Here is a 26,659-nt window from a genome sequence, read left to right as displayed (position 1 = left end):
GACCAATGAAATTCATCTGTGTTCATGTCACTCATGAATACAACTTTTGCGGAGAATTCTAACAATGCTGCAACAAGGACTAGGGCAAGGAGAGCCTGTTGCTGCCCAACATTTATGTCTTTATTTATGTATTTCTTTTTAAATTTAGTAAATGGTAGTGGCAGTATTATTTGCCATGGTTTTTTTACTGGGGCTAAACATTCGTCATTCTACTTGAAAAATAATTGTTGGCCACACCTCCATGTTGGGAAGTACAGAAAGAATAAAAGAGAAGGATGTAAGCAATAAGACATGACATGAACTTGTGCATGTGGCTCTGCCTTGGGAAACATTGGTCTTTTAGTCATCACAGATGCAGCAATTTGAGTATTTGGCTTTAAACTAAAAAGTTCATGCATGCAGCATAATCAGAACTGCATTATTTCTTACTTGTTGAGTAATTTCCTTGATGGTTGGCATTCATCAGTCATCCAAATTCCAGCCAGAGGCTCCTGGAGGTCGTTGATTTAGTTCATTCTTCCTTCCCTCCCTTCGTCTCCCTCTCTCTTCCCTCCTTCTGCCTCATCCCCTTCCCCCACCAGCTCCTTTCCCCTCCTCTTTCTTTCTCCCCTCCCCTCTCCCCACTCTTTCTCCCATTTCTCCTCCCTCCTCCCTCTTTTCTCCTCCTTCCCTTTCCCTGTTCCCTCGCTTCCCCTCCTGCCTGTTTTGCAGAATATTCCTTCATACCTCCTTCTTTGGTATTAAACTGCACAACATTTTGATATTATGGTAATAATAATACCTAGCTTTTGTAGGGCTTCACAGTCTAGAAAGAGCTTTGCAAGAATAATGATAGTAAACATTTCATAGCACTTAAAATCTTCACAACAAATTACATATATTAACTCATTCAGTCCTTCCAGGTAGGTACTATTGCCAGTATTCCAATGTTACAGAAGAGGGGACTGAACTAAACCATAGGAAAGTTAAGTAACTTGTCCGAGGTCATACAGCTAGTAAGTGGCAGAACTGGGGTATGAACCCACATGGCTTCGTGTGAGAGTCATGTTCTGACCACTATAAATAGTTTCTTCTGATGGTTGATTTCCTTCCACAACCGTTTTCATTAAGATCTTAAAATAAGAAAAATTTTATGTCATTATCTATCAAGATGGTTGCATAATATTCGTGAGTATTTTCTGATTCCAAATCAGGCATACTGACTCAAATTTCTGATTGATAAAATTATATTTTGTTTTTTGTTTTTCAATGTCATGGACATTCTTTGAACAACAACAAAAAAGGACTTGGTTTCCTTTAGGTAAGATCCTTTATAATCAGCCTACCCCTTCATGTACTTGTTTATTTTTAATTAAAAATTAGCAAGTTCGAAGATGATGAAAGGTTACAGTTTATATCTGAAAACTCCACTCTAACCTTGTTGAACATAGAGAGATATATCTAATTAGTTGGACTGGAAATCATCAATTCGCCAAACTGACTCTCTTAACTTTTCCTATATGATAGTGACTGCATTTGTCTTCTAATCTTGACCAATTCTAGGAAAACAGAGCAGAGAGAGGAAGCCAAAGCAGATATTTGAAGAATTGGAGGGCTTAAAGACTCAGTCTTAACTCTCAGATTACTCTTGGTATTGGGTTTTTCATGTCTTGACATTTTAAATTGTAGACCAGGGTCTACTTAGTCGTTTAATCCTGAAGATTAAAGAGTGATGACATGGGGCCGGGCCCGGTGGCGCAGCAGTTAAGGTCACACATTCTGCTTCAGCGGCCTGGGGTTCACCAGTTCGGATCCTGGGTGTGGACATGGCACCCCTTAGCAAGCCATGCTGTGGTAGGCGTCCCACATATAAAGTGGAGGAAGATGGGCACAGATGTTAGCTCAGGGCCAGTCTTCCTCAGCAAGAAGAGGAGGATTGGCAGCAGATAGTAACTCAGGGCTAATCTTCCTCAAAAAAAAAAAAAAAAATGTTGACATATACTGGCAAAATGGCCTCCTTTCTGCATATCACCAATCAAATTTCAACTTCATTTGTATAAGACCCATGATGAATGGACAATTTGCTTACTACAATAAATTGTTTCATAAATGTATTAAAAAGGTATAAAGTGACCTTCATCCTTAAGATTTTTAAAGCATTCTTTCATATATGCAAAATCCTCTTTTAAGTTTCTGCAGCTTAATTCATATAAAAGCTGCTAAATGACTTGATAAAACAGAAGCTGTTACTTCACAATCAGAAGAACTTTGCCATATTTCAATATTGCAGGAACATACAAACTCATTGCCTACTTATATTCATTTCCATTAGCTTCAGGGTTCATTGTTGTTATTGTTTTGTTTATTTTAGTTCCAGCTTTTATTTCTGTTGAAGTGAACAGTATGTCAAATGGCATATAGCTTAACGAGCTGGATTGACAAGGTGGAAGTTAGGCATCAGATGGGTGAATGTACAGGGTGACCTTTTTAGATTACCTCTCTTTCTCTAACCCCTAGAATTCTGTTTCTCGAATGATGATAAAACACTATTAAAAGTAGATATTATAAAAATGAGGTTCTGAGGCCAGATTTCCCTTTCTGATTCTCATTGTGGTGGTGATGTCCCTACCCCCACCCTGCAGGCTTAGGTCTAATGTCTCCTATTGGTGTTCTGTAACTCGGAAGTGCAGACATGGCTGAAGTGATTGAGAAACCATAATCAGCACAGTTAATGAGCAGTGAAATGCTGCCTCCCTTTGTATTAAGAGCAGTTAGGGTGCTGCATTAGCGAAGGTGGGAGAACTTGCTCTCGATTTTCCCCACGGTAATTAATTGACCACCTTGTCATCGGTTGAGACATAAAGAGAATGAAAATTTTCAGCCTAAGCAGTGGAGTTGGTGGGTGTTGCCATACAACTGGGCATTGATTTCCTTTTTTGTTCCTTTTCTATTCCTTCTGTATTGATCCTTCCTGTCACACCTCAAGGATTCTCCTGTTATCTTAAAAAAAAAGAATCTTTTCTAAAGTTTCCTAAATTTGAATCCAGTGTCATCAAGTTTCCACTGTGGAGTTACATTTGAGGATTCCTAAAATTTTCTAATCTAGTCCACCTTTGTTGTTTTACTAAAGAGAAGACATTTTGCAGGCAGTTAAGTGATGTGGCTGAAGTCACTTAGCCAGTTTCACATTCAACATTATGTAAAGCTGATGTTTTCTGGGTACACTCCTCTAGGTAAAATCGGACTAATGAATAAAAGAAAATATTCTCTGAAAACAAAACTGTAGTGTAATACATGTTAAAGTCAGGTTAACCTGAAACATCCAAGAAGTTTTACTTCCTATATGAAAACCCAAAATGTAAACCATACTAGAAATTTAGGTAGGTATCAAAGATTGTGATAAGAGAGTTGATTTTTATTGATTGAAAGAACAAAATGGTTTTAGGCAAAAAATAAATGTACGTGATATATTTTATCTATGTTTCTTTATCATTTTATTATTGAGGTATAACTCGTGTATTAAGTACAACATTTTGAAGTGTACAATTCAGTGGATATACTTTATAGTTGAATAGTAAATAGATATATCATAAAGAATCAAGGAGATTACTGGCTTTTTCCCCCTACATTTTTGTGAAGGTTTGTATTTTTTTGTTTGCATTGCTTTTTTTTTTTTAAATTTTTATTGGGACTGTGATAGTTACAAACTTGTGAAATTTCAGTTGTACATTATTGTTTGTGAGTCGTGTTGTAGGTGCACCACTTCACCCTTTGTGCCCACCCCTTACCCCCCCTTTCCCCTGGAAGCCACTAATGTTCTCTTTGTCTACACGTTTAACTTCCACATATGAGTGGAGTCTTGTTTGTATCACTTTTAAACACCTGAAGGAGGGCGCTAATGGCACTGTGGAGCTGTTGAAAATGCTAGCATCGGAGTCTGGGGAAAGCTTGAGTAGAAGGCCAGTATTAAGGTGAGACAAGTGCCTGTCACTGTGTATATGGCAGATTAGATTTGTTCTTTGCTGTGCTTGGATCTATGATATTACAAGACTGCAGTCTGCATTAATTTACTTGTGCATTTTCCACTAGAAGCGAAGCTTCTTCAGGGCAGTGAATGTATCATATTTATTGGGGTATCCCTGTGACGAGCCTGGTAAATATTTCTGGAATGAAGGTAGGAATCAGTTTAAAAAATGAAACAGGAATCTGTTTTGCTCTTTGCATCTCACTCTTCCCAAGCAGAGTCACATGATATCAAGATGGACATCATTTATCAAGTCGTGAATAAAGGTGCTTCACTAGGTTATAATATTTCTGTACTGCAGCAGAGGTCCTATGGGGACAGAGGAGCAGCAACTTCAAGGGCAGTGATCCTCTCTGTAGGTGGAGAATCCACCTTTGGCTTTTCTTGGTGGACTTCCCTTGGGCGATATATTATTGGGACAGTGCAGGAGATCAGGCTTCCTGACAGGGATTCTGTACGCAGATGCAGATAGAGGGCCCATTCATTCCTCTGGCTGAAATCAGCAGAAGAATGCTGCTTGCAGAATTCACTTTTCCTACTTTCTGTGTCTATAAAGAAAAATGATCTGGAGTATTCATATCTCAAGGCCAACTCTGGAGGGAAAAATCATCTTTCTTCAAAGCTAAAAATCTGCCAGGAGGTTTCACAAACACTAGTAGTTTGAGTATTTCTCTCTCTGCCTTTTTAGCATAAAAATATTTTCATGAAAAGAACATCTTTGTTTCCTTAAGACTTCATCTGCTCTTGCTACTCATTTGCTCTTGAAAAGGGATATAATCTTTTTGTTTTTGATCTATAATCATTCCCACAGCAACCGATTGTGATGCCACAGACCAAGGATTATAATTTTCGTTAGAGAATAAACAAATGAACTCTGAAAGGAAGCCTCTCATTTCTTCCACATATCTCTGAGAACAATGGAAGACAAATTCTAAAAATATTGGCTACCTCTAAAAAAATTTGAAGAACATGAATGCTCTTTTCGTTAGAGTTTTGTTTTCCTTTCCAGCTTTATATTCAGTTCATCTCATGCTACAGACATTTACTGAGTTCTTATTATGTGCCAGGGACTTTGCTAGACTCTGGGGGTACAAAGATGAATAATACATAATCCTTGCCCTTGAATTCTGAGCCTAAAGGTTTCCTCAGTTTTTTAGCCAAACTTTAGGCCAAAGCTGCAATAACTGAATTTTTGTCAGGATTCCAATATCGTGCAGCTATGAGCTTTACTCCAGTGTAATACGACCTGAATTTTTGTCTATATTTGTAATACCCACCACATGAGGGGCAATGGGATTTTTTTAGTTTTCTAACATTCAATACCAGGATTTAGAAATTCAGTTAGAGTGCTAGCAGCTACCTAAAATCTGTTCTTATATTTGCTAATGTCTTGGACAGAAAAGTAAATCCTTTAAACTCTTAGGTTTTTGGATGGACCCATTTTAGAGAAAATTCATATTTCTCTTTCTTGTAGTCTGTTACTTGAATGGATGTTAAATAAGATTAAGGAACAGCATTTGTTCTTTCTTATGTTTCTGTGGCAGAATTTCTTAATGTTTCTCTAAACTGTGGGAACAGTTATCAAGCATGGTATTTTGTGTTGTAATTTCAACCAAAATTCCCTAACTGGATGAAATATATACCTCCAGAAAAAAATATGAGATGCTAAAATATCATATAGATTTCTTTATGTTCTCCCCTTGTTATAAATCATTGATTAAGTTAACCTACTTAATATCTATATTGGTAAAAGAAGGTCCATCCATTAGGACGTGTCCTTTATATTTGTTACATTACCCATTGTCCTTTGTGTTTGCTATTTATAAGATTGTTTAGCCTCTTTGTGTTTTGTTTGCTATCTTGTTAAATTATCAAAGCATATCCTCAAATTGGAGTAAATAAGATTTTGCTGTGTAATAAAAAGCAGAGTGTATAATCTAATTTTTTTCTTAATAAATAATAGCTAATTTAAATGAACTCAAATATAATTATTTTTCTTTTCCAGAATAAAATTCTGTTTACTTTTGTTGGATAGCTTAGATGATAATGCTTTCAGTTTTGAAAAGAAGGATTTGTTTTTATGGTCACATTACTTGTAAATAGATGTATACAGATCCCCTAGGCAGGGTATGTCTAATCAAATTTTTCCAACATTGGATCTGAGAAGGAATATTTTTATTGCTCTAACATACTCTAGGCCTTTTATAATTTGTACGATTTTAATGAACTATAGCTTAGCCAATGGGTTATGTTCAGTAGTCTTGATAATCAATAGAGATCACCATAAAGTCAGTGAATTTACTATCAGCATTGATGTGGAAGATAATCTGAAAAATCCATCAGTCTGTTACCTTCAGGTTTAAAATCTTTGTAATCATTTTAAGACTCAGCATTACAAATCGGGGTGAAAGTGTAATTACAAAAGAAATGAGTTTCCCAATTTCAAAAGACTTTTACAGAAGTTTAGACAAAAATCTGAAATTGTTAAAATTATATCAATATATTTTACTTGCATCTACGCTGGGCTAGCCATTTTATAGATTACAAAGATATGTAGTAGACAGTATTTCGTTCAGGAATTTACAATAGAGTTTGAGAAATAAGGAATTATCAAATGAAAAGATACATTATAATAATGAATTTAAACAGCTTTAAAAGAAGAAATGCTACAAGGCTAAGCATAACTCATTTTCAACTGGATGGTCCACACTATAATGTATGATGGTGGATGCTTGTGAAAATGTGTGGGAGAAATCTCTAGGCAGAGCTGGATTGGGACAGTGGATTTGAGCTGAACCTTGAAAGAAGGGTAGGATTTAGAAGAATAGAAAAGATACCAAAGTTCTCTCCAAACAAAAGGTATTTCAATGTGAAAAAGTCAGAATTGAGACCTTCTGCCGTGGATAGAGAGAAACAGAGCCAAGCTGGAGTGTAGGATTATTCACTAGGACTGATTTTAACCAATTCAGCATTCATATTGAGGTGGTATGCATACTGAGAAACATAGCATGGCAATCCCTGACTTTAAAGAACTTTAAGTAAGCACAGGAAACAAGACAATATAAAATAAGTATGAGGGAAATGTAGAAACAGTGCTATAGGTATTGAAAAAACCAATCACCCAAAGAATTCAATCAGCTATTTCAAAGAGAACTCCAGCCAGCCCTTCAGGTTTCAGTGTTCACACACCTATGTGTTTGGATCACAGTTATTGTTTCTACTTTTGTCTTTGTGCACATAATGTGACAATTGTTAGCTTTCTGTTATATTTTGTTTAATGTCTACTGCATCCCCTTAGTATGAATATGCCACTTTCACTGGCAACCTACATTTTGAGCCTGTAGCTGTCTCTCTCACAATAGTTAACAGAATACTTGAGACAAGGATGGTAATACAGGATGACAACTGCCATAATTTTTTTTGTGTTCAGATTCAGTAAACTACGGTTATGTGGTGAAGCAATTCAGTTCTTTGTTAATGACAGATTTATTGAAGACAAGCTTTCAGAAGGATTGTACTAGAAATCCTATTAAAGTGCCATCCATTAAACCATTAGAATACTCATTAAAACTGTTAGTACAGACTTGTTATTCATGAGTTATTGGTCTCACCATTCTCAGTACTTCCTGCCAGCACTACTCTATCCTTTGCTCCACTGTGGCTTTTCAGTTTCAAGGAATAATTGTGTATCAGCTTTCTCTCTTTTCCTGAAGAATTTGTGGTGTGTGTGTGTATGATGGAGAGGGAAAAATAGAAGGAGAGGTATGTGGTTGGGAGGGTGGAAATGAGAGACACTGAAATCCTGTGTCTCTTTTATCCTAGTCTTTTTAATTGGATAAGAATTGTGTTAAAATCTAACCATATAGAAAGCTACAGCTTGTCTTTCATTTTCAAAAAATTGGGGGAATAAAAAGTATTGTGGGATGAATGTATCTTTAAACCAAACTGAGAAGTCTGGTGTTTAATCTGTTTTCCTTACTGTCCATAGTCTTGAAGTGAGGAATTGAACTTATCATAGCGAATTTAAAGTTTTAATTTATATATATGCAGTAGAGTGTAGTGGTTAAGAGCTCAGACTTCAAAGGTAGAAATTCCTGTGTTCACATTCCAGCTGCACTACTTTACAGACTACCAGGGTGATGTCTGGAAAGTGTCTTAACTCCTCCAAGCCTCAATTTCTTTATTCATAAAATGAAGATAACACTCTCTACCTAAATTTGTTTTAAGGATTACATGAGATTCAGTACATAATGATGATGAACTCATCATTATCATCAAAATCAGAAGGACTTTCACCTGATTACTTCTCAATACCATTCTTTGAGGAGGCTAGAAGGAGACAGTCTAGTCTTGCATTGGCCCTTTCAGGATTTTTCCTTGGTCATAAATGGACACTGAGCTTTATCGCCATAGATGACCATAGAAACCAATTGAAAAACTTGACGTTGATTTCACAAAATAACCTCAAGAGCATTGAGTCCTATAATCTGCTCCTTCTGGCTCTAACGTGATAGAGGGAGTCATTGTGTAAGTGTGAAGAGTGTTCTGTGACTCCCTCTTGCCCCCAATTTTGGAAAGTAGTACCATGTTCACAGATCGGAAAATGAAAGAGCACAGATAGCAAACATAAAATATTAAAATAATTATTAATCCCCACATCCCAGAGATAAGTGTTGGTATCATTGATGTATAACATTCTAGGTTTATATATATACACACACACACGCATATGTATACATATATGTTTCTCTATCTAGCGATATCTATATATATGCAATGTGTGGGTATATATGTATATATTTTAACAATAGCACTGTTTTACAATTTTTTTACTTAGGCTATTTCTTTTTCTTTCTTACTATTGTAAATGATCCTACAATGGCTGTCCTATACATTTATCCAAAGAAAAGACATGTTTTTCACTTTCAAGGCTTTTAGGCAGTTTAGTGCCTGACGGTATGTCCCAAGTCTACCCCTACGAGGTAGTAAATCAGTGACTAGCTTCAGTCTGAAGAAAGTACACAGTGGAATGAATGTGAGTCAGATGGAGAAGGCAAAGTGATCCCAAGCCAGGCCTTCAGACCCTGAAAGGACCCTCATAAGGTCATTTTACCCCAGAACCTGGTTAGTTTTGTAGACTTGAGGAGTTTGGGATCTGGGGACCTCACTTTCATTGCTGTGTTATCTTTAGTCATGTCTTCAAACTGTGATGACTGGATGCTACCATCTTTCTGAGAGGGCCAGATAATCATGGTCACCATCCTCTCTGATCCTCTATTTTCTATGTGTCTATGAGTTACTTCATGACTAACATAGCATTTCTTTAGATATGTTAATATAGAGAGTTTTTTTTAAGAATGTTAATATGTTTTCCTACTTTAGAACATATTATATTTGAAGACATGTGATGGTGGAATTGTATATTTGTAATATTCAAGCAATAGAATAAACCTATGGTTCCATTTCCAGAGTACTAAAAAAAAAGAAAGAGATTATAGCATAATTATACGTAATGTTTCAATCATAGTTTTAAAATATTATAAAATATTATATTAAACAAAAGATTAAAGATTATGTCTATAGAATTACCAATGTGTAAAATCACTTCTTTAACTTTGTTCTTTTCCTCCGCAGTTGAACACACATCCAGCTTATGCACCACCACATTCCTCCCATCCTCCACCCTGCCCCAGAAGAAGGAAAAAAATTATAATTTGAATATACTAAATTGCTGGTTTAGTGGAGAGCAGGGTAAATGTGTGTTAAGAATCACATATTCGGCTCTCTTCCTTTTTGTCTCTTCTATGCAGCTCCATGGATAAGTTGAACAAGGGAGAGGCCAGCCACTGTCTCTCATTCTGGCTTTAATATCTCATTCTTACAACAGTAGAGTAGATAAGTAGAGCCAGGTGTTGTACTGCAGAAATTACTATCTTTACTTTTCCTCGCCCACCTGTTCATATGATAGAGTTTATAAGTGAACTTAATATTTAGCAGAACCTGCCATCTGCTCTCTCTCTTGCTCTATTTCCACATGTACATACTCACCTGGCTGTGATGGTTATGACACTGTGTCATGAAGCTCACTGAGACCCCAAGATATAGATGTGAACGTGAGGAAGTTAGAGCCCGCTCTAAGCTGGGATGGTCATAGAATTTATTGCCCAAACCAGGACACTTTGAGAGTGAAAGATAGTCCTATTAATAATTGAACTAGGATAGCAGGTCTAAACCGTTTTATAAGGCCCCCCCCAACTCAGACCCACCCTATACCAGAGCTCGACTCTGGGCTGTTTGTCTTTCCATCTGATCAATCCCACAATTCCCAACATAGTAGCCTTGAGACCTCTGAGGAGCACAGTTATTAAAACAAACGAACCAAAAAACTGGAAAAGAAAAATCCCATTGTGTCAAAATGGTTAGTTAATTGTACAATTGTTCTAGTGTTTCCGGTTTGTTTGTCACACATAAGAGAGAAGAGAGTATACGTGACACTTTATATTGTAAATACTGTCGAAGCTACGTGAGCACCATGGGTATAAGTAGTAATGATCAACCTGTGTGTCTTCTTTAATTAGAAGCCTATTAACTACGGTGTACTGTTACCTTACCTATAAGGAGTACTGATATTAACAGCAAGCGTTTTTGGTGTTTATATGATCCCCCCATCTGGAAACTCATGTGTTTCAACTAGATAGTTGCACTCAATACGTTTGGGGATGGAATGGGGTGGGAGAGTTTTTTAAGTGGCTATTTGGGATTTTCTGTATTCTATCACAGACTTGGAGGAGGTGTCATATTTTCTGACTTCATTTCAGTTGTGGAATTTTTATTTTTCTGAAGCAGGAAATAAGATTTGAAAGTCATTGACTGGACACTCACAAAAGTTTATTCATATTTCAGTTTGGAAATTCATTTGTTTCTCCTCTTATATATGAAAATAAATATGGGAGAGGAAACAGAGATTTAACAAAGAAGCTTTTTATTAAATGGCAAGCAAGGTATTGCCGAAAGCCTAAAATATATCTGTCTCCAGGATGCAAAGTTAAATAAGAGGAAAAATTAGTATGCTTTAAAATTAGGTTAGAAATTTCTATATTTAATAAAGATGAATTAATGTTATCACTTAAAACTCAGCTAATCAAACTTTCAGAAACCAAGATGATTTATCTTTCTTATTTTTCTTATACTGTTGTTTATAAAATGGTGTTGTAGTATAAGTCACACAACAATTACAAAACCAAGCTATTCATTCATCAGTTGGTTTTTCTTTTGAATCTACTACTACACTGGATTTCTGAATGGGCAGGTCTCCAGCATCAAATGAAATGGAAGAGGTGAGAAATATATGCGGCTATTTGTGTTCCTTTTTTGTTATCTTTGCCAGAAAAGTAGATCAGGTTCCAAATTATGTAGATAGGCATATTGTTACATAGCAAGTGGGAGGGCAGAAATGGATTTCTTTGCCTAAATTAACTAGGTAATTGCCTCAGTGTTATGCTTCAATGTCAAGTAAGATACACAACATCAGGGAGAAAGCAGGCATTCCTTGGTTGCTAAGATTGTCCTAAAGTAGCGATGTTCTTACACAATTCAGTGGGTGGACGCAAGAAAAAGTAAAACATCTACCATTCTTTTAGTGACAACTCTGCATCAGGTCTTTTACATGTAATTATTTCACTTAATGCTTTTGGGTCTATACACATGTGTCAACATTTACAAAAGTGGTGGGGAGTTAATGCATTCATCTTGTCAATTCAGAGCCGAAAACTAATGCCCTGTTATTCATGGAAAAGAAAGGAGGCCATTGTGAATTATTCAGTTAAATGCTGCCATCGATTGCATTTAATAGATAATTTTGTTACCTATACACAATTCTTTTTATAAACATTGTAATTACTTTCTACCAATTCAATCAACTTTATCTTTTTAATCAGAGCAGTTTAGTAAATTTCTAATATTTTCTTGCCCCAAACTGTCTGAAATATTTTTAATTGCTTTTGCTTTTCCAAATAGCATCAGAAATCCTAGTCTGTGAATTATATTTGTAGAATGATTCTCCATGAACTCTAGCCTTTAAGAACATCAACTACAATTCTGTCCATCCTTTTCTTTTTTTTTTTTTTTTTAAGATTTGCCCTCAGCTAATATCTGTTGCCAGTCTTTCTCTCCTTTTCTTTTTCTTCCCCATAGCCCCAGTGTGTGGTTGTATATCCTAGTTGTAAGTCTTTCTAGTTCTTCTATGTCAGCCACCACTATGGCATGACAACTGACAGACCGGTGATGTGGTTCCAGGACTGGGAAATGAGCCCAGGCTGCTGAAGCAATGAAAGCGCCAAGCTTTAACCACTGGGCCATCAGGGCTGGCTCTGTCCATCCCTGTCTTATTATTTACTTTAATTTAATGTAGGAGATAAGTAGCTGAAGCTAAAACATTAGGATTAAAAGGTATCACTGCCTTTAGATCATTCCTCTAGAATACTGCCTTTGGGGGCTAGGAATGTCCATCTTCTGCATTCAGTAGCTCTAGGAAAATGTTGGGACACAGTATAAAGAGAATATAACAAAAACTCAGGACTTATAAGTCTTCAGATCTTAAAGTTGTTGTATCTTCTTTTTTGAACTCTTCTTTGAAAGGGCTCTCAAAAATAATATTTTCCACAAGCACATGTATAAAAAATTAGCTTAGCTGCATTCTAGAGATTGTGTAGCATTGTCCTACTGAGTTGAAAAAGAATTCAGTATTTGTTGTCATTGTTTTCTGTCATTTTGAATCCATGGTAAATTAGGATAAGTTAAGTGTACAGTCATGTGTTGCTTAATGACAGAGATATGTTCTGAGAAATAAATCGTTAGGGGATTTTGTCGTTATGCAAACATGATTCAATGTATTTACACAAAGCTAGGTGGGATAGCCTACTACACACCTAGGCTATATGGTACTAATCTTATGGGACCACCATCATATATGCAGTCCATCATTGACCAAAAGATCATTTTGTGACACATGACTGTACTTCTAGGAGTAAATCTTATCCTCAGAGAAATTAATTTATCCTTATTGCCAAGATATAATTTAGAAGAAATGTTTCTCAAAGGGTTGCCTCAAATATTTACTCACCTCCATGGCTGAATGCTTTACTATGAGTATTGTTTCTCCTGTTTGTGTCTCTACGTGTCAATTCTAATAATGTAAATAAAGAAATTATCACTTTAGGTGATTTTCTATAAGTATTTGTTACATAATATTTTATGATCAGAATTTCAAATCAAACCATTGGGCAACATACAAAGTTGATGCAATTTTATCATCTGAAGAAAAATCTATCTGAAGAAAAAATTTCAACTATATACAAAAATATCTGATGGAAACACTTTTTGCAGTGTGTTTATAAATTGTACATCTTTCTTCTGTTAAAAGTGGAGAACTCCCACATGCATTCATTAGTTAACACTGAGAGTCTTGGAAAGTCCCTGTTTTGATCCTTCAGATGCTGATGGAGGCCTGCATCAGATGTGCTTTTATAGGGAAAGACTTAGGAAGTTTTGAGAACTAATTGTGTAAAGAGAGATAAGAGAAAATGAGGGCACAAACCTGGCACTGGGATGACATTAATAGGAAAAAGGAACACAGAGCAAACATACCCAAGTTACATGACTTTCCAAAGCTAACCACGGGCAAAGAGAGCCAGCATCCTGGGCTCTGACCTCTAGACTTGTTCATCATCGTACTTTCCACCCCTTCCTCACATTCCAGTTTTTAAAGCGTCATTGGATACAACTGAACTCATGTTCTTCTCTTGGAAGAAAGTATTCATTATGCCAATTGCAGGCCTTTGCTAATTGTGCAGAATATAGCCCTTCCCAACTAGGCAAATACAGGTCTTTTTCAAATGGATACATATTAATTTACCATTTTCAAACTAGGAGAGAGAGAATATGAACATAAGAATGAAAAAAGTCTTCATTGCAGAAATATACAGTCAATGGCAGATTACTCTCCTGAACCTCAGAAAGGACTTGAGAATATCTGGAGGCAAACCACACTAAAGGACCAAATGATCCTGCTGATGGGGAACTATGTGGAAAGATAGTGTTTCTCTAGAGGGTAAGGTCATTGAAAGTTCAATTCCTTGTAAAAAGGATGGTTAGTCTGACCCATGGTTTGACCACTCAAGTAGCTGGTCTATTTCTTCTATATAATTAAATTTTTGTTAGTTGTTTTAAAGCACACACAAAAACAGGATGTATCTTTTTTTGTGGTTTCTCTTTGATGAGTATCCAAAGGGAATATTTTGAGGTTTTTCTCTTGGTGGAGTGAGAAGTGGAACAGAGAGCAACTAGTATTATATGGTGTTTTATACATGTGAATTATATTTTTCTTCTGAGTAGAGAAGTTGAAATTGTGCAGAACCATATTTAAAAGACTTTGCTTAAAGATGATGACCTCAGCTTCATCGAAAAAGATCACTCTCATATCAAGATGTAATTATCCGCGATGACTGTAATCTGATGTGCAAATTTATGAGCACTCTCTTGCTTTGAGTTTAAATTTATAAATATAGATCAGAAGCACTATAGAGATTTTTGTTCCCAGCCTTCCTCACATTGTGCTTCACGAGAACCATTGAAAGTCATGTGTGAAATAATCAAGGAATCTTCTCCAAGTTGACCATAGAGGAACCATAGCATGGCAGCTGGGCAATCAGGCTTGGGAACCTGGCTTCACCACCTGCTAGCTGTTTGACTCTATAGGGTCTTTGTGAAAATAAAATGAGTTAATGTATGTGAAGCACAAAGAAAACACAGTAAATGTTACATAAAGGCTAGTTATTGTAACTACTGGATATAAATATTTATATTTTAATTCTGACTTTTTTATCAAGAATACAGTGCAAAATTATAAATCCATCAGTTATCTGTAACTCTTTTTTTCCATTTACCTATGCTAAGACAAAGTTTTTTCAGACCATCAATTTAAAGACTATATAAATGTGTCTACTTGAGACTTTCCTTGTCTTAAGTTATAGGGAGATTTTTCTTCTATTTCCTCACTTTCTTTCTCAGTAAGGCAAAGCCATTGAGTCTGACTCAGTCAAAAACTATTGGCGGAAGGAGGGAGAGTGTGTCCTATGCCAAGTGTGCAGATAGGGGAGCAATGGAAAATGGTTTGGCATCTTCCTAAAGTTCTAGATGCTACATAGGGTTCAGTACATCTTCAAGGGCCTTGTTGATTGCCTGTTGAAGCAAAAGTAAATATGATGAAGTAGCATTGTTTATGAATTCTGTGACACTGTAATGTACAAATTTCATGTAGCTCATAAAAAAAAAACCTCTATTGGTCAGCTTTTGGTTGAATAAACCTAGCTTGTTTTATTTCCAACTTGCAAAATTCTCCTCAGGGGAGGCTGAAGAAGACCTGGGCAGGATTCCCGCTGAGGAGGGTAGAATTTTGGATTGAGTGCTAGGAAGGAGGGAGTACCCCAGGGAAGGTTGTTAGGATAAACAGTCAGAAGGATGAGTAGAGCTATCTGAGTCAAGCTCAGGAAAACCAAATACCAACAGTAGGAAGGAATTAAATTCATGAGGAGCAAGGGTGCATTTCAAAGTTGTTTGGATAGTATTGGGGTGGCTTCAGCTTAACTTTACAGTAGGAGGAGGCATGGTTCATGGTGGGCTGGCCAAAAATATGAGGTTGAGGTGGAAATCAACTTCTGTATCACTCAAGACCCATGTTGCTCTTTCTCCATATTGGGATTTCATTCTTCCTTGAGAAGATCTCAGCAAGAGGAGCCAGAAAACAAAGGCGCAAAGACACTGTGTCATCACCAGCACTAAGAAAACCCTAAAAATTGGATTTTGAGAATGAGGGTCTCATTCATCCTGATATCTTTGCCTCATTAACATGGATAATTGAAATTTGATTTTCCTCAGCCAGTTTTATTTTTTTCTAAATACAAAAGATTTTCTTACACCTCTCCTATTTTCAGTAGTTATTCTTCTTTACTGAGTTTACTGCTCTCAGCATTCTGACAAGCTCCAAAATAATGACCTGTGCTGTGTATTGTTAAACGTTCAGTCAGACAGATAGATCCAGATGGATGAGTATGTGTTGCACAAAGACAAGTCAGCATTATTTAATCAATGTTTGTTTGATCCGTGTAAAAGGAGTATAAATGTAAGCTGCATCCCATCTGTTTTATCATCCATGTGAAGCCAACCTCATTTTTAAAACTTGATTTCTTATGTAATTGCCCCAGAATGACACAGGATGATCAGCTGGGAAGAAATATCATTTGGACTGGCAAGATAAAGGACAGTTATGTTTAGGTGTGGTTGATGTGTTGGCCTTCTTCATTTTGCAGTGGTCTTCTGGATAGTTAAGTAGCGTCAAGGCTTAGTAATTACCAGCTGTTAATTATCAGCTGGGCTTTGAAATCACACAGACCTGGATTTGAGAATAAATGTATGAGTCTAGCTATGTGAGCGAATTACTTACCCTCAAATAGCACAGTGCATGCCACAAAGAAGACCCTCAGTAAGATTTATTGAATTAATCTTTCTTTACTTCAATTTCCTTGTCTGCAAAATGGAGAAAACAATAGTACCTACCTCATAACATTTGTGAAAATTAAACGGATACTGCATGTAAAGCATAATGACCTGACAGCTTTTATTGTAGTTATCCTGTTACTTGCAGGTCTTCTCATGGGTCACACTTTAAGCCTAAGCATATTAACATATGTGACATACAACTCATGTTTCCATTACCAGTTTTTAAACTCTTCAGTGTAGGTATCAAATAAATAAATCATGCAGACCGCTGAGAATAAGTGACAAGAGTGGAAATGGACATGAGTTAACAGTGTCTGAGTTGATAGATGCAATTTCATTAAATTAAATGCATGCCATTTTGCACATCTGTGAGTGATCATTGTCTGAGTAACCAGGCCATCAGAGGGAGTATTATCTTCCATGGAAGGACTGTTCATCAGGGAGCTTAGAAGCTTTTTGGGATATTTTAGAGAATGATGTGTAAGAAGCTTATGTACTAAGTAATGCTCATCAGTGTAAAGTGGAATATCAGTGGTAGTTGTAATTTCAGGATCACATACTTAATTACTAAGCCATATGATAATGAGTGTTAAAGTATTAAAGTTTTAGTACACTGTACATTGCAGTTTCTGTCATCTGTTCTCTAGCTCCCATGTTATATGGAGGAATTACTCCATGATTTCTCTTTATGAACTTTTTTCAACAACATTTATTCATTAGTTCAATTCATTTAAAAAAGATTAGATGAACCACATATTGAAGCATCTTTGTAGATGCAAAGATGACTGATGGTGTATAGGTGGCTAAGGACTTCAGAATTTAAGCTGTATGTCACTCAGAACCTGTGGAAGTTCTTAAACAGGGATCTAACCTGTCCAGGGGTGTGCTTTAGAAAGACTACCTTGGTATGAAGAATGGATTGGAGTGACTCTAGAGAAGGGATTCCAATCAGACATCACATAGTGAAGAACTGGATTTAGGGAGTGGTAGTGGGATGGTAGATTCGGGACTGATTTGAGAAATTTTTAAGGCAGGTCTTGATCACTGAATGGGGCTGCTTTGTGTGGAGAAGGTTCAAGGTTGACTTGAAGGCTTCTGCTCAGGCATCTGAATGCTTCAGCTCCCATTAACTTATGGGACAGTTGCAGAGGAGTACATTCTGCAAGGGAGGTGATGAGCTTCCCTGGAAGAACAAACTAGAAAGACCCCTAATTACATTATTCTTTAGACCCTAAGACATGGATAATTATTTTGCTGAATACTGTTCCATGATTTACTAGTTTATATATAGATTAGCATAGGCTAAGAAAGGAAAAGGGCTTTTATGATCCTTAGTAAGTCAGAGGCTGCCATCTGTACTGCTGAGAGTTTTAGTGTGTTTGGAGGGTATTCTTGACTGTTAATAGGCTTGACTCTTTACACTGGTGAGTTTTACTATTGTGCTAAACTCTATCCCTTTTAATGCAAATATTGACATCTTTAATATGGTAACAGCTGTTGGATATGTTTTACTTTCCAGCTCTCCATATACACATAAAAGCATGTAAAATGCTCAGCATCAAAAATAACTGCTAAAAAATTCCATTAACATAGTGTCTTTAGTTTTTTAAAAATTTCACCTCTATATAAATCTAATTTATCGTTAATTATTTCTGAAAATTGATTTTGCTCATTTAAAGTCATGTTTATGTAATTACTGAAGTCATATTTCCATATACCATGAAATTAGGAGTCTTAACAAAGTGTCAGTATCCTATGATAATAGAAAAGATGTTTTGATTTCCATAAATTTGCAGGTAATTAAAAATTCCCCCAGAGTTATATAATCAATGCCTGAATCCAGTCTCAAAATAATGGTCCTACTTTAACTATAAAAAAATTTATGCATTGGAGGCCAGCCCCATGGCTGAGTGGTTAAGTTCACTCACTTGTCTTCGGTGGCCCAGGGTTTCACCAGGTTGGATCCTGCGCATGGACCTAGCACCACTCATCAAGCCATGCTGAGGTGGCGTCCCACATAGCAGAACCAGAAGGACCTACAACTAGAATATACAACTATGTACTAGGGGACTTTTGGTAGAAGAAGAAAAGAAAAGGAATTTATATATTATATCTGTACAATATTTTAGATTATTGAAGAACTGGTTGAAGTAAGGCATCAAGGAAAAGCATTAAAATCAGAAAAAATAAGTTTAAAATAAAGAATAAAAGGAAGAAAACTTTGTAAGCATAACACAATGATAAGTAGAAAATGTGTAATAATACATAGAGAAGCAATTAAATCCTATCTTCTTTGGATTATAAATTAGTGTTCTGACTAAGATGATTATTAGATTGAACTGACCTCCCTTCTTTATTCTTAGCTGTGTGAATTGTACAAATTGCCTTGTGATGCTGTGTGTTATGGAGAAACGGAAAAAATTTGAATTTGACATCAAGATGTAAGCCTGTAGGTCAAGAAAAAACAATAAAGCCTGTGTCCAATGAAGCCAGTGAAAAACCAGTCAACTTAAAGGGTGAGGTTAGGTCCAGATCGGAAAGAACTGAGGAAAGTAATCAAGATAAAAAGTAATGTTCACAGAGCTAGAAGGAGTATTGAACCAAGATAACTTGTAAACTACAGCAGCAGAGAAGGAAATAGAAAAGTAAAAAAATTAAAAGCCTGCCTTTCCAATATTAGCAGAACATCTATATTGATTTCTTTTTCGTTTGAATCAATGTTGGTGACTCTCACTGTTTTTTACTGTGATTAATTGTTTCATGTTATGCTGGTTATATAAGTGTTCAGCTTCACAACTAGGATTATCTTGATGAAGTCTGGCTTCAGAATTTTCTTTTTAAATCATGTTTGTTACCTGCGATAAATGCCTATAATATCATGTTATTCAGTATTGATTTTGTGTGTATGTACTGTTTTTCTTTCAAAGTCAATTGACCCTGGCCAGCAGTTCACATGGGAACATTCCAACTTGGAAGTAAACAAACCAAAGAATAGATATGCAAATGTAATCGCATATGACCATTCCCGGGTTCTCCTATCAGCAATAGAAGGTAAGGCAATGCAGACATTATTTATAGCTTTATTTTCATGGATTTAAGTACTTGCAAGAAAATATAGTTTTATCTGGATATTTAGCCATCTATGAAAATAGTTACTTAAGATTCAAGCACTGCTTGTTTCACTTTTTCTTTCTTATACAAATATACCATACTTGGGCATACAATATCCCCAATGCCATATAACATAAGAGCATCCTTCATTGCTTTCTTGCCTCTACCCTAGATGAAGGACTTAATAACGTAGTTGATGTTTGTATAAGGGAAGCAAATTGGGGTTGGCCATTTTACTGATGGTTGCTGACAGTTGTGAATAAACGGGTGGTTGTCAGAAGACACTCATAGACTGTTATTTAAAAATGGGTGAGGGGCTTGTTTGTTTGCAAACAAATCTGAATAGCCACTAGGGACAGTCTAAAGATTAGGAGTTGGTGATGTGGTGATTAATAAAAATTAAGCACATTGGAAATGTCTGGTACATCTAACCTGCGGACTACTTGGTCACCTGTCTCCCACAATTGTAAAGAGTGTATTCCAGATGAGAATTACTCCTCAAATATACCTACCTTCTCTTAAGGATCGTGAGGAGAGTATTTTCCATTCATTCCTTTCTAATAGTAAGTCCCTCTCACATGGCATATTAAAAATTAGGAGCTCTTGTTCAACACTTAGCATTTTGTTGGTTTTTTTGGCCGTTGTAGCACTTTGGGTTGCCGTCCTTAGAAAATAGTTTACAATGTCACTTAAATCCTTCCCTCTGTTATAACATCTAACCTGGACCACCAACTGCCGCAGACTTACCACATTCATCCCCATTGGCATCCAGAAGCACTTTGTGGCCTTTTCATACTGGAAAGTTCACTGCTTACCTTCTTCCAGATGTTTTATAAAACAGTAAATAATACCAGCTTCAGACCGAGTCCTTTTGAGAACCGTACAGTTCAAACATTTTCATCTATAGTTGTTCAAATATCTTTCCCCTTTTTTGGTTTCTGAAATCTGTAACGACCACCACTTTATCCCAGAACTCTGGCCAAGTTCATCCTGCGTCGTTAGGGTCCAAAGTTAATTTGAATGTGAGACTGCTTAAAAGCTTTTCCAGGAAGCACCAAAGGCAACTAATGCATTTATTTTTAGTTTTTTGGGAACAAGAACTATCTTTTAGTATTTGAGCAAGCCCATACCTGCAGTTCCTTTCCTCAAAATGCTGTTAATGAGGCATAGATACATTTTGTAAAATTCCCCCAATTTTACTTATGATGTTGGAAAATGTTATAATCCCTTTTTGATGCAATTAAAGACACTAGGTGTGAAGAGTTAACCTTTTTCCATACTGAAAAAAATTGATCAAGTTTATCAAAGTTTCACCAATGCTAGTTCAAGCAAGATATTGGCCAATAGGTAATTACTTCTTTTCGAGTCCTGTTTAGAAACTGTAACTGGTATATGTGGATGGTTAGCACATAAGGTTTACGTTTTATCTCTATAATTCCCATTTTAGAATATAAAAAGAATTAATGGAGATTTCTTATCTCAAGTCCCTTCAATCATCTCCGTAGTAAATAAGAAACTAAAAATCCTAAGTAGAAGCGAGAAACCTTTTTAACATTAGTGAAGCAAGGTAAATTATAGAAATAAAAATAAATGAATGTCAATTGAGAGCCCATTTGGCATGGTGTTGGCTGGAGAACTTGTCGGTCTGCCTCGCTGTATTGTAGCATTGTTTCCACTTAGAATTAGGTCAGTCAGTACTACCACTTCTCTGTGCTTTTGCCCACTTTGTCATTATTTTCCTTAACCTGTTATTTTCCACCTTCTTAACAGTAAAGTGTGTCAAAGGACAAAGAATATTCCTCCTTGTGCCTTTATTATGACAGTTGGAAACTATGTACATTTCATTCCTATGCTATTTTTACAGTATAAAAGCCAAAGCACTTGAATCAGACTAAAACCTGCCTTTTTATAGCTCTGTGCCCACAAATACACCCTAAATCTAGAGCTGACCTAGAAACCAAAAGTCTTTCAATTTTAAGTGTTATGCAAAAGGTTAGAAGCATTTAATTGAAGTTTATGGGCTATAGAGAGAGCTTTAATCTAGATTACAACCATGAACAGTGTTTTATCTTAGACTAAGCCCTAACCAGCAGGTATTTAAGGGGGCAGGCAATCATCCTATGTCTTAAGCACGGAAGAGAAAATGCTGGAAGCCACAGAACCACTAACTGAGGCTTCTCCTATAAAGGGAGCTTTGATAACACAGAGCTAGATTTTTTAAGTAGAGTAAAACATTAAGTGACTTCAGGCACAGTGTATAAAATTTCCCGTGCTTGTTTTGGGAACCTATGGCGATCTCTTAAATGACTTTGGTTGAGGGTTTTATTTTGGGCATTTTGTGCTGGTTCTTTCAATGGTGCTGGCCCCTCTCTTCATATTACTTTGCACAGTGATCTGATAGACATTCAAGAAAAAACTGGAAGTTACCACAGGGCCTCGTATTGTCTTTATCTTTGCTTGATAGAGCATAACTTTTACCTTACTTCCACTGAGAGATGGGAGGGGAAAAAATTCAAAGAATCAGGAATTTTACGGGCATCAATGTGCTTACTGACCTCCTTGAAAATAGTGACACTTCATGACATTTTTCTAAGTCACAGTCATTTTATATATGCTTGAAAAAATGCAAAATAAATTTAAGAAAGGCCTAATTACAAAGAGCTTCCAGTTGTTGAATTATACGCTAAACAATATAGAAGCAATTGAAGTTTTGACCAATCCACTTACCATGGGGTCCCCTCCATGGCTAAGCAGTTCTTAAGAGAAAGTATTAATTCCTGAAGAAGAGAGGTGATAGGATTTATTTTAATGATTTAAGATAAATATTGTCAAATAAAGTCTAAATGGAAACTAGTACTTATATGTGCATAAAAATAGTATACAGTAACATGCTTAATCTTATAGAATCCAAAGTTGTCCAGAAAGTATACTTTTATTAAAGTAGCAAGAGAGAAATGGACAAACCAAAAGATAAAGAAAAAGGAAATCTGGGTTTGGGTTGCAGCTCTGTCACTAACTAGTTATGTAACCTTGACTTCTCTGAGTAACAGTTTCCTCTGCTGTAACCTCTTTCACCTCTAACTTCTAAGAGTTACCTAGTTTTCTTATCTAGATTTTTCTCCTTACCTAGTTTTCTTAAAAACTAATTAAAAAAATTAAAAAATAAATTTCTTACCTAGTTTTCTTAAGATGTAGTTTCTTATCAATTATGGCATTTACTGGACACACACAACAGTCTGATGAAGCAGCACTATTTTACTATATATATAGGTATCCATATTTAGAGATGAGAAACCGGAAGGTCAGAGAACTGGGCCTGAGTTGCACAAATTAGTGTAAGTAATATAGCTCAAATTAGAATTGAGCTCTTCTGATTCCTCGACCGGAGCTTCCGCGGGCCACATCACTCACCCTGCTTTCCTGCTGATAGAGAATGTGGCTGTGACTAAGTAACAACATGGATCTAAACGCCCAGCCTTATCTTTTCATGTAATAATCCACTTTATCATTGGGTATTAACCTATGGATAACACAAACATTACATTTTACTGTTCATTTCCTATTTTATGGTATAACTAATCTGAAGCAGAGACACTGTATGGAGTTGTCAGTGATCCGAATGCATCACAGTCCTACAATAGCAGAAGGTCAAGTACATCCATCCCTAACTCACTCCACAGGTCATCTACTTACCTCAAATAGCTTTTTATGTATCTTCAACTTCTTATAAACCCAGGAATATCAATTATCGGCAGATTATTTACTGAAATGCCTGTAACTAGCAAAAGTTCAATCTAATTATTACAATCCTGGATAAAAAGTTTATTTTTCTAAAATATAATTACTCTTCACTGCTGCCAGTACTATATTTCTATTAGTAAGATTATAATTAACATTTCACTTTAAAAGTCATATTGACAGGAAATTTTTAAAAACTTGTTGGCCAGGTCTAACTATAAAGCTAAACTTAAAACCCTACTTTTCAACAACAAAGACAAGAAATTATAATAGATCTGATTATCTGGGTACCAACTGTGTTTTGGGCACAATGTCTTAGATTTTATATACAGCATATAAAATCATGCACAGAATTTATTCAGTGTTCAGAACAACCTCAAAAGCTGGTTATTATCTAATATTACAAATGAGAAAACTATTAAACTTTTAAAAGTCAAGTAACTTGTTTATAATCAATAGCTAGTAAGTGGCAGACCAAAAATTCTAACATAAGCATCAGTCAGACTTCAGACTGCTGTGCTCTTCCGCAGGCCACTCAGGACTGTAGCCGCTTTTGCAGTCATAATGGCCATGCTCAAACATGTCACATCTAATTCAAAAACAGTGCTTTTTTGGCTGGGAAGACTGCCTAGGAACTTTGAAACACTTATGATAGAAATCTTAGAGCTAGAGGTCGCCAGTTGTGTTCTTAGACTCCAGTCAGTGAATTTTTCCGAAGAATAAAAGACGTATAAATGGCTTTCAGGCAGACTTTTTTGTTTAGCTAATATTACTTTTTAAGATCTATTAGGAAGACCACTGAATAAGAAGACAGAAAATTGGAACCTACATCCCAGTTACACAGCTCTGTGACCTTGGGCCTGTCACTCAGGACAGTTAACCCTTTGGGGGAGCTGGATCCTTTTGGGAATCTGATGAACGTTTTAAACCACACTTGAAAACAAAAAGCACCTGCACACTTGCTTTGTACACTAATTTCAGAGATTTCGTGGACACACAAGCCCTTTGCAAGCCCATTCTCCACTTTAGGAACCCCTGACTTAGGGTCTTTCGTTCTGCTTCCTCATAAAAGGAAAATGTCTAAGACCCTTCCTGCTATTCCTAAAATTCTGGAAGTAGATTCTAAATTCAGAGATGAATAGACAATATGAATACTCAGATAAATATTAAATCTTGGCCATTAAAAGATTAGCCCTTTCGAGGATCAAAAACACATTTAAGCCAGAGGGTTTATCCAAACAGAATTATTGGCTGGTGTGTGTCTCTCCTACCAAGCCAGGTTTAAATGGTTTTATCTACAAGAGAGTTAGAATTGGCAAAAAATAAAGCACTCCCTGCCATATGCATTCTTTAACACCAGTGTTTGTTAATCTGATAAAAGAAGCTTAGTAAAATATGGATTTATTTTATTTTTTTTAGTTTGAGGGGACTATATTTAAAGTTTCAAAACATAAATATATTTATTCACTTCATCTCTTTAATGGGTGCCTTCCTACTAGGACCCATATGCTTCTCAAGAACTAACTTCTTTCCTACTAAGGCTTCTTAGGCTCTTCTTGCTTCTGAAGATCTTGTTTGGACAAGTTACTGTGCCTTGGTTTCCTCATCTGTGCAATAGGATTAGTAATAGGACCTACTTCCTAAAATTATTAGGAGGATTTAATGAAATAATGCATGTAAAACCTTTAGAGCCAGCCCTTGTGGTCTAGCAGTTAAGATTTAGTGCTCTCACCGCCACAGCCCAGGTTTGTTTCCGGGTCAGGGAACTACACCACCTGTCTGTCAGTTGGTTGCATGTTGCTGTGATGCTGAAAGCTATGCCACTGGTTTTGCAAATACCAGCAGGGTCACCCATGGTAGACAGGGTTCAGCAAAGCTTCCAGATTAAGACAGACTAGGAAGAAGGACCTGGCCACTCACTTTGGAAAAAATTGGCCGTGAAAACCCTAGGAATAGCAGCGGAGCATTGTCTGATATAGCACCAGAAGATGAAAGGATGAAGCAGAAAGTTTGGGTAGGGTTCTGCTCTGCTGCCACAGGGCCTCTAGGAGTCGGAGTCGACTTGATGGCACTAACAACAACAAAGCTTTTAGATGAGCTGTTGGCACAAAGAAAATGCCTAATAAATATTGGGAACTATTAAAGTTATCATTGCTGTTATTAAGACTTTTATTACTACCATCGATGGGTCCTTTTATCCTCAGATGGAAATTCTTCTCCATATGATCTATGGGAAAATTAATAATATCCGAATGAGAAAGCTGCACATATTTGGAGTACTCTGTGAAGCAAAAGAAAATATCGGTGCTTGATAAATGGAACCCAGAGCCATAATAGCATTACAAATTTCAACAGAGGGAAGAATGTGTTCTTTTAAATGGAAATCCAGAATATATCATCTGCTGCTTGATTTGCATAATAGGAGCAATTCAAAAAAAATCCAACTGGAAATAATATAGATGATGTTACAACAACTTGATTATTGGTGAGATGGGCAATTTAGCACCTTTAAAATCAGAAAGCGGCTTACAGGGGATCACTACTCCTAAGATAAATATCATTTAAAAAAGAAAAAGAGGAAACTCCTGATATTCCCCTGGACTGTTGATTCCCCGTTTCCCACCGCGCCAGTGCTCCCTGTTTAAGTCTAAGTGTCCTAGCTTCTGTCTACAGTGTTCAGTGGTCTCCGCTGATTCGTTTGAAACAGCTGGCAGCACATGCTCACATATTCTCCACTTTCACATCCTTCCCATACTATGAGTTATCTTTGTTTTTTTTCACAGGCCAGGTCTAGTAACCTGATATATTTTCAATAAGTAAAAACAAAACAAACAGGAAAATAAGTTAATACTATCTATCCAACATTTTCTAATAAAATGCTAGTTATATTATAGTGAATATAAATGTTCCTTATGAAGCTCTAACATCAAAGGATTAAAATTATTTTCCCCTGTAAAGAGCAATAAATATGATTACTTTTCCTCCCTCTTGGTTCATTCTCTCTCTGTCTCTGGTGTTGGTTTTATTTTGCTTTTTGTTTTGTTTTGATTTCTGCTCCTGAAATTCTTTTTAAAAGACTGAAGGAAGTTTGTTAGCTTATTGGCCCCATCTCAAAAAAAAAAAAAACTTGTCTAAATCTCATCCAATTATTGGTTGAGTTCATTTTTCTCCCTTTGTTCAGAACATCAATCATTGATTTAGCACAGTTTCTTTAACATTTTCAGTCTTTCACTTGTCAAGTTGTTTATAAGC

At 36.3% G+C, this 26,659-nt stretch overlaps 1 protein-coding gene across 50 annotated transcripts in view; it reads left to right on the top strand.

The window, feature by feature from the left end:
• The window catches only part of PTPRD (protein tyrosine phosphatase receptor type D), a 2,083,106-nt gene that overhangs the window by 1,992,340 nt on the left and 64,107 nt on the right, over positions 1-26,659 (top strand). For all 50 annotated transcript variants that reach the window (XM_070248854.1, XM_070248852.1, XM_070248848.1 and 47 more), the window contains one exon: positions 19,486-19,609. In XM_070248854.1, the coding sequence (XP_070104955.1) occupies positions 19,486-19,609 (124 nt within the window). The remainder of the gene's footprint in view (positions 1-19,485; positions 19,610-26,659) is intronic.

Source organism: Equus caballus, chromosome 23 (assembly GCF_041296265.1).
Source record: "Equus caballus isolate H_3958 breed thoroughbred chromosome 23, TB-T2T, whole genome shotgun sequence".
NCBI classification, from domain to species: domain Eukaryota; kingdom Metazoa; phylum Chordata; class Mammalia; order Perissodactyla; family Equidae; genus Equus; species Equus caballus.
The sequence above is the reverse complement of the archived record's forward strand: the minus strand, read 5'-3'. Positions and strand labels throughout refer to the sequence as shown.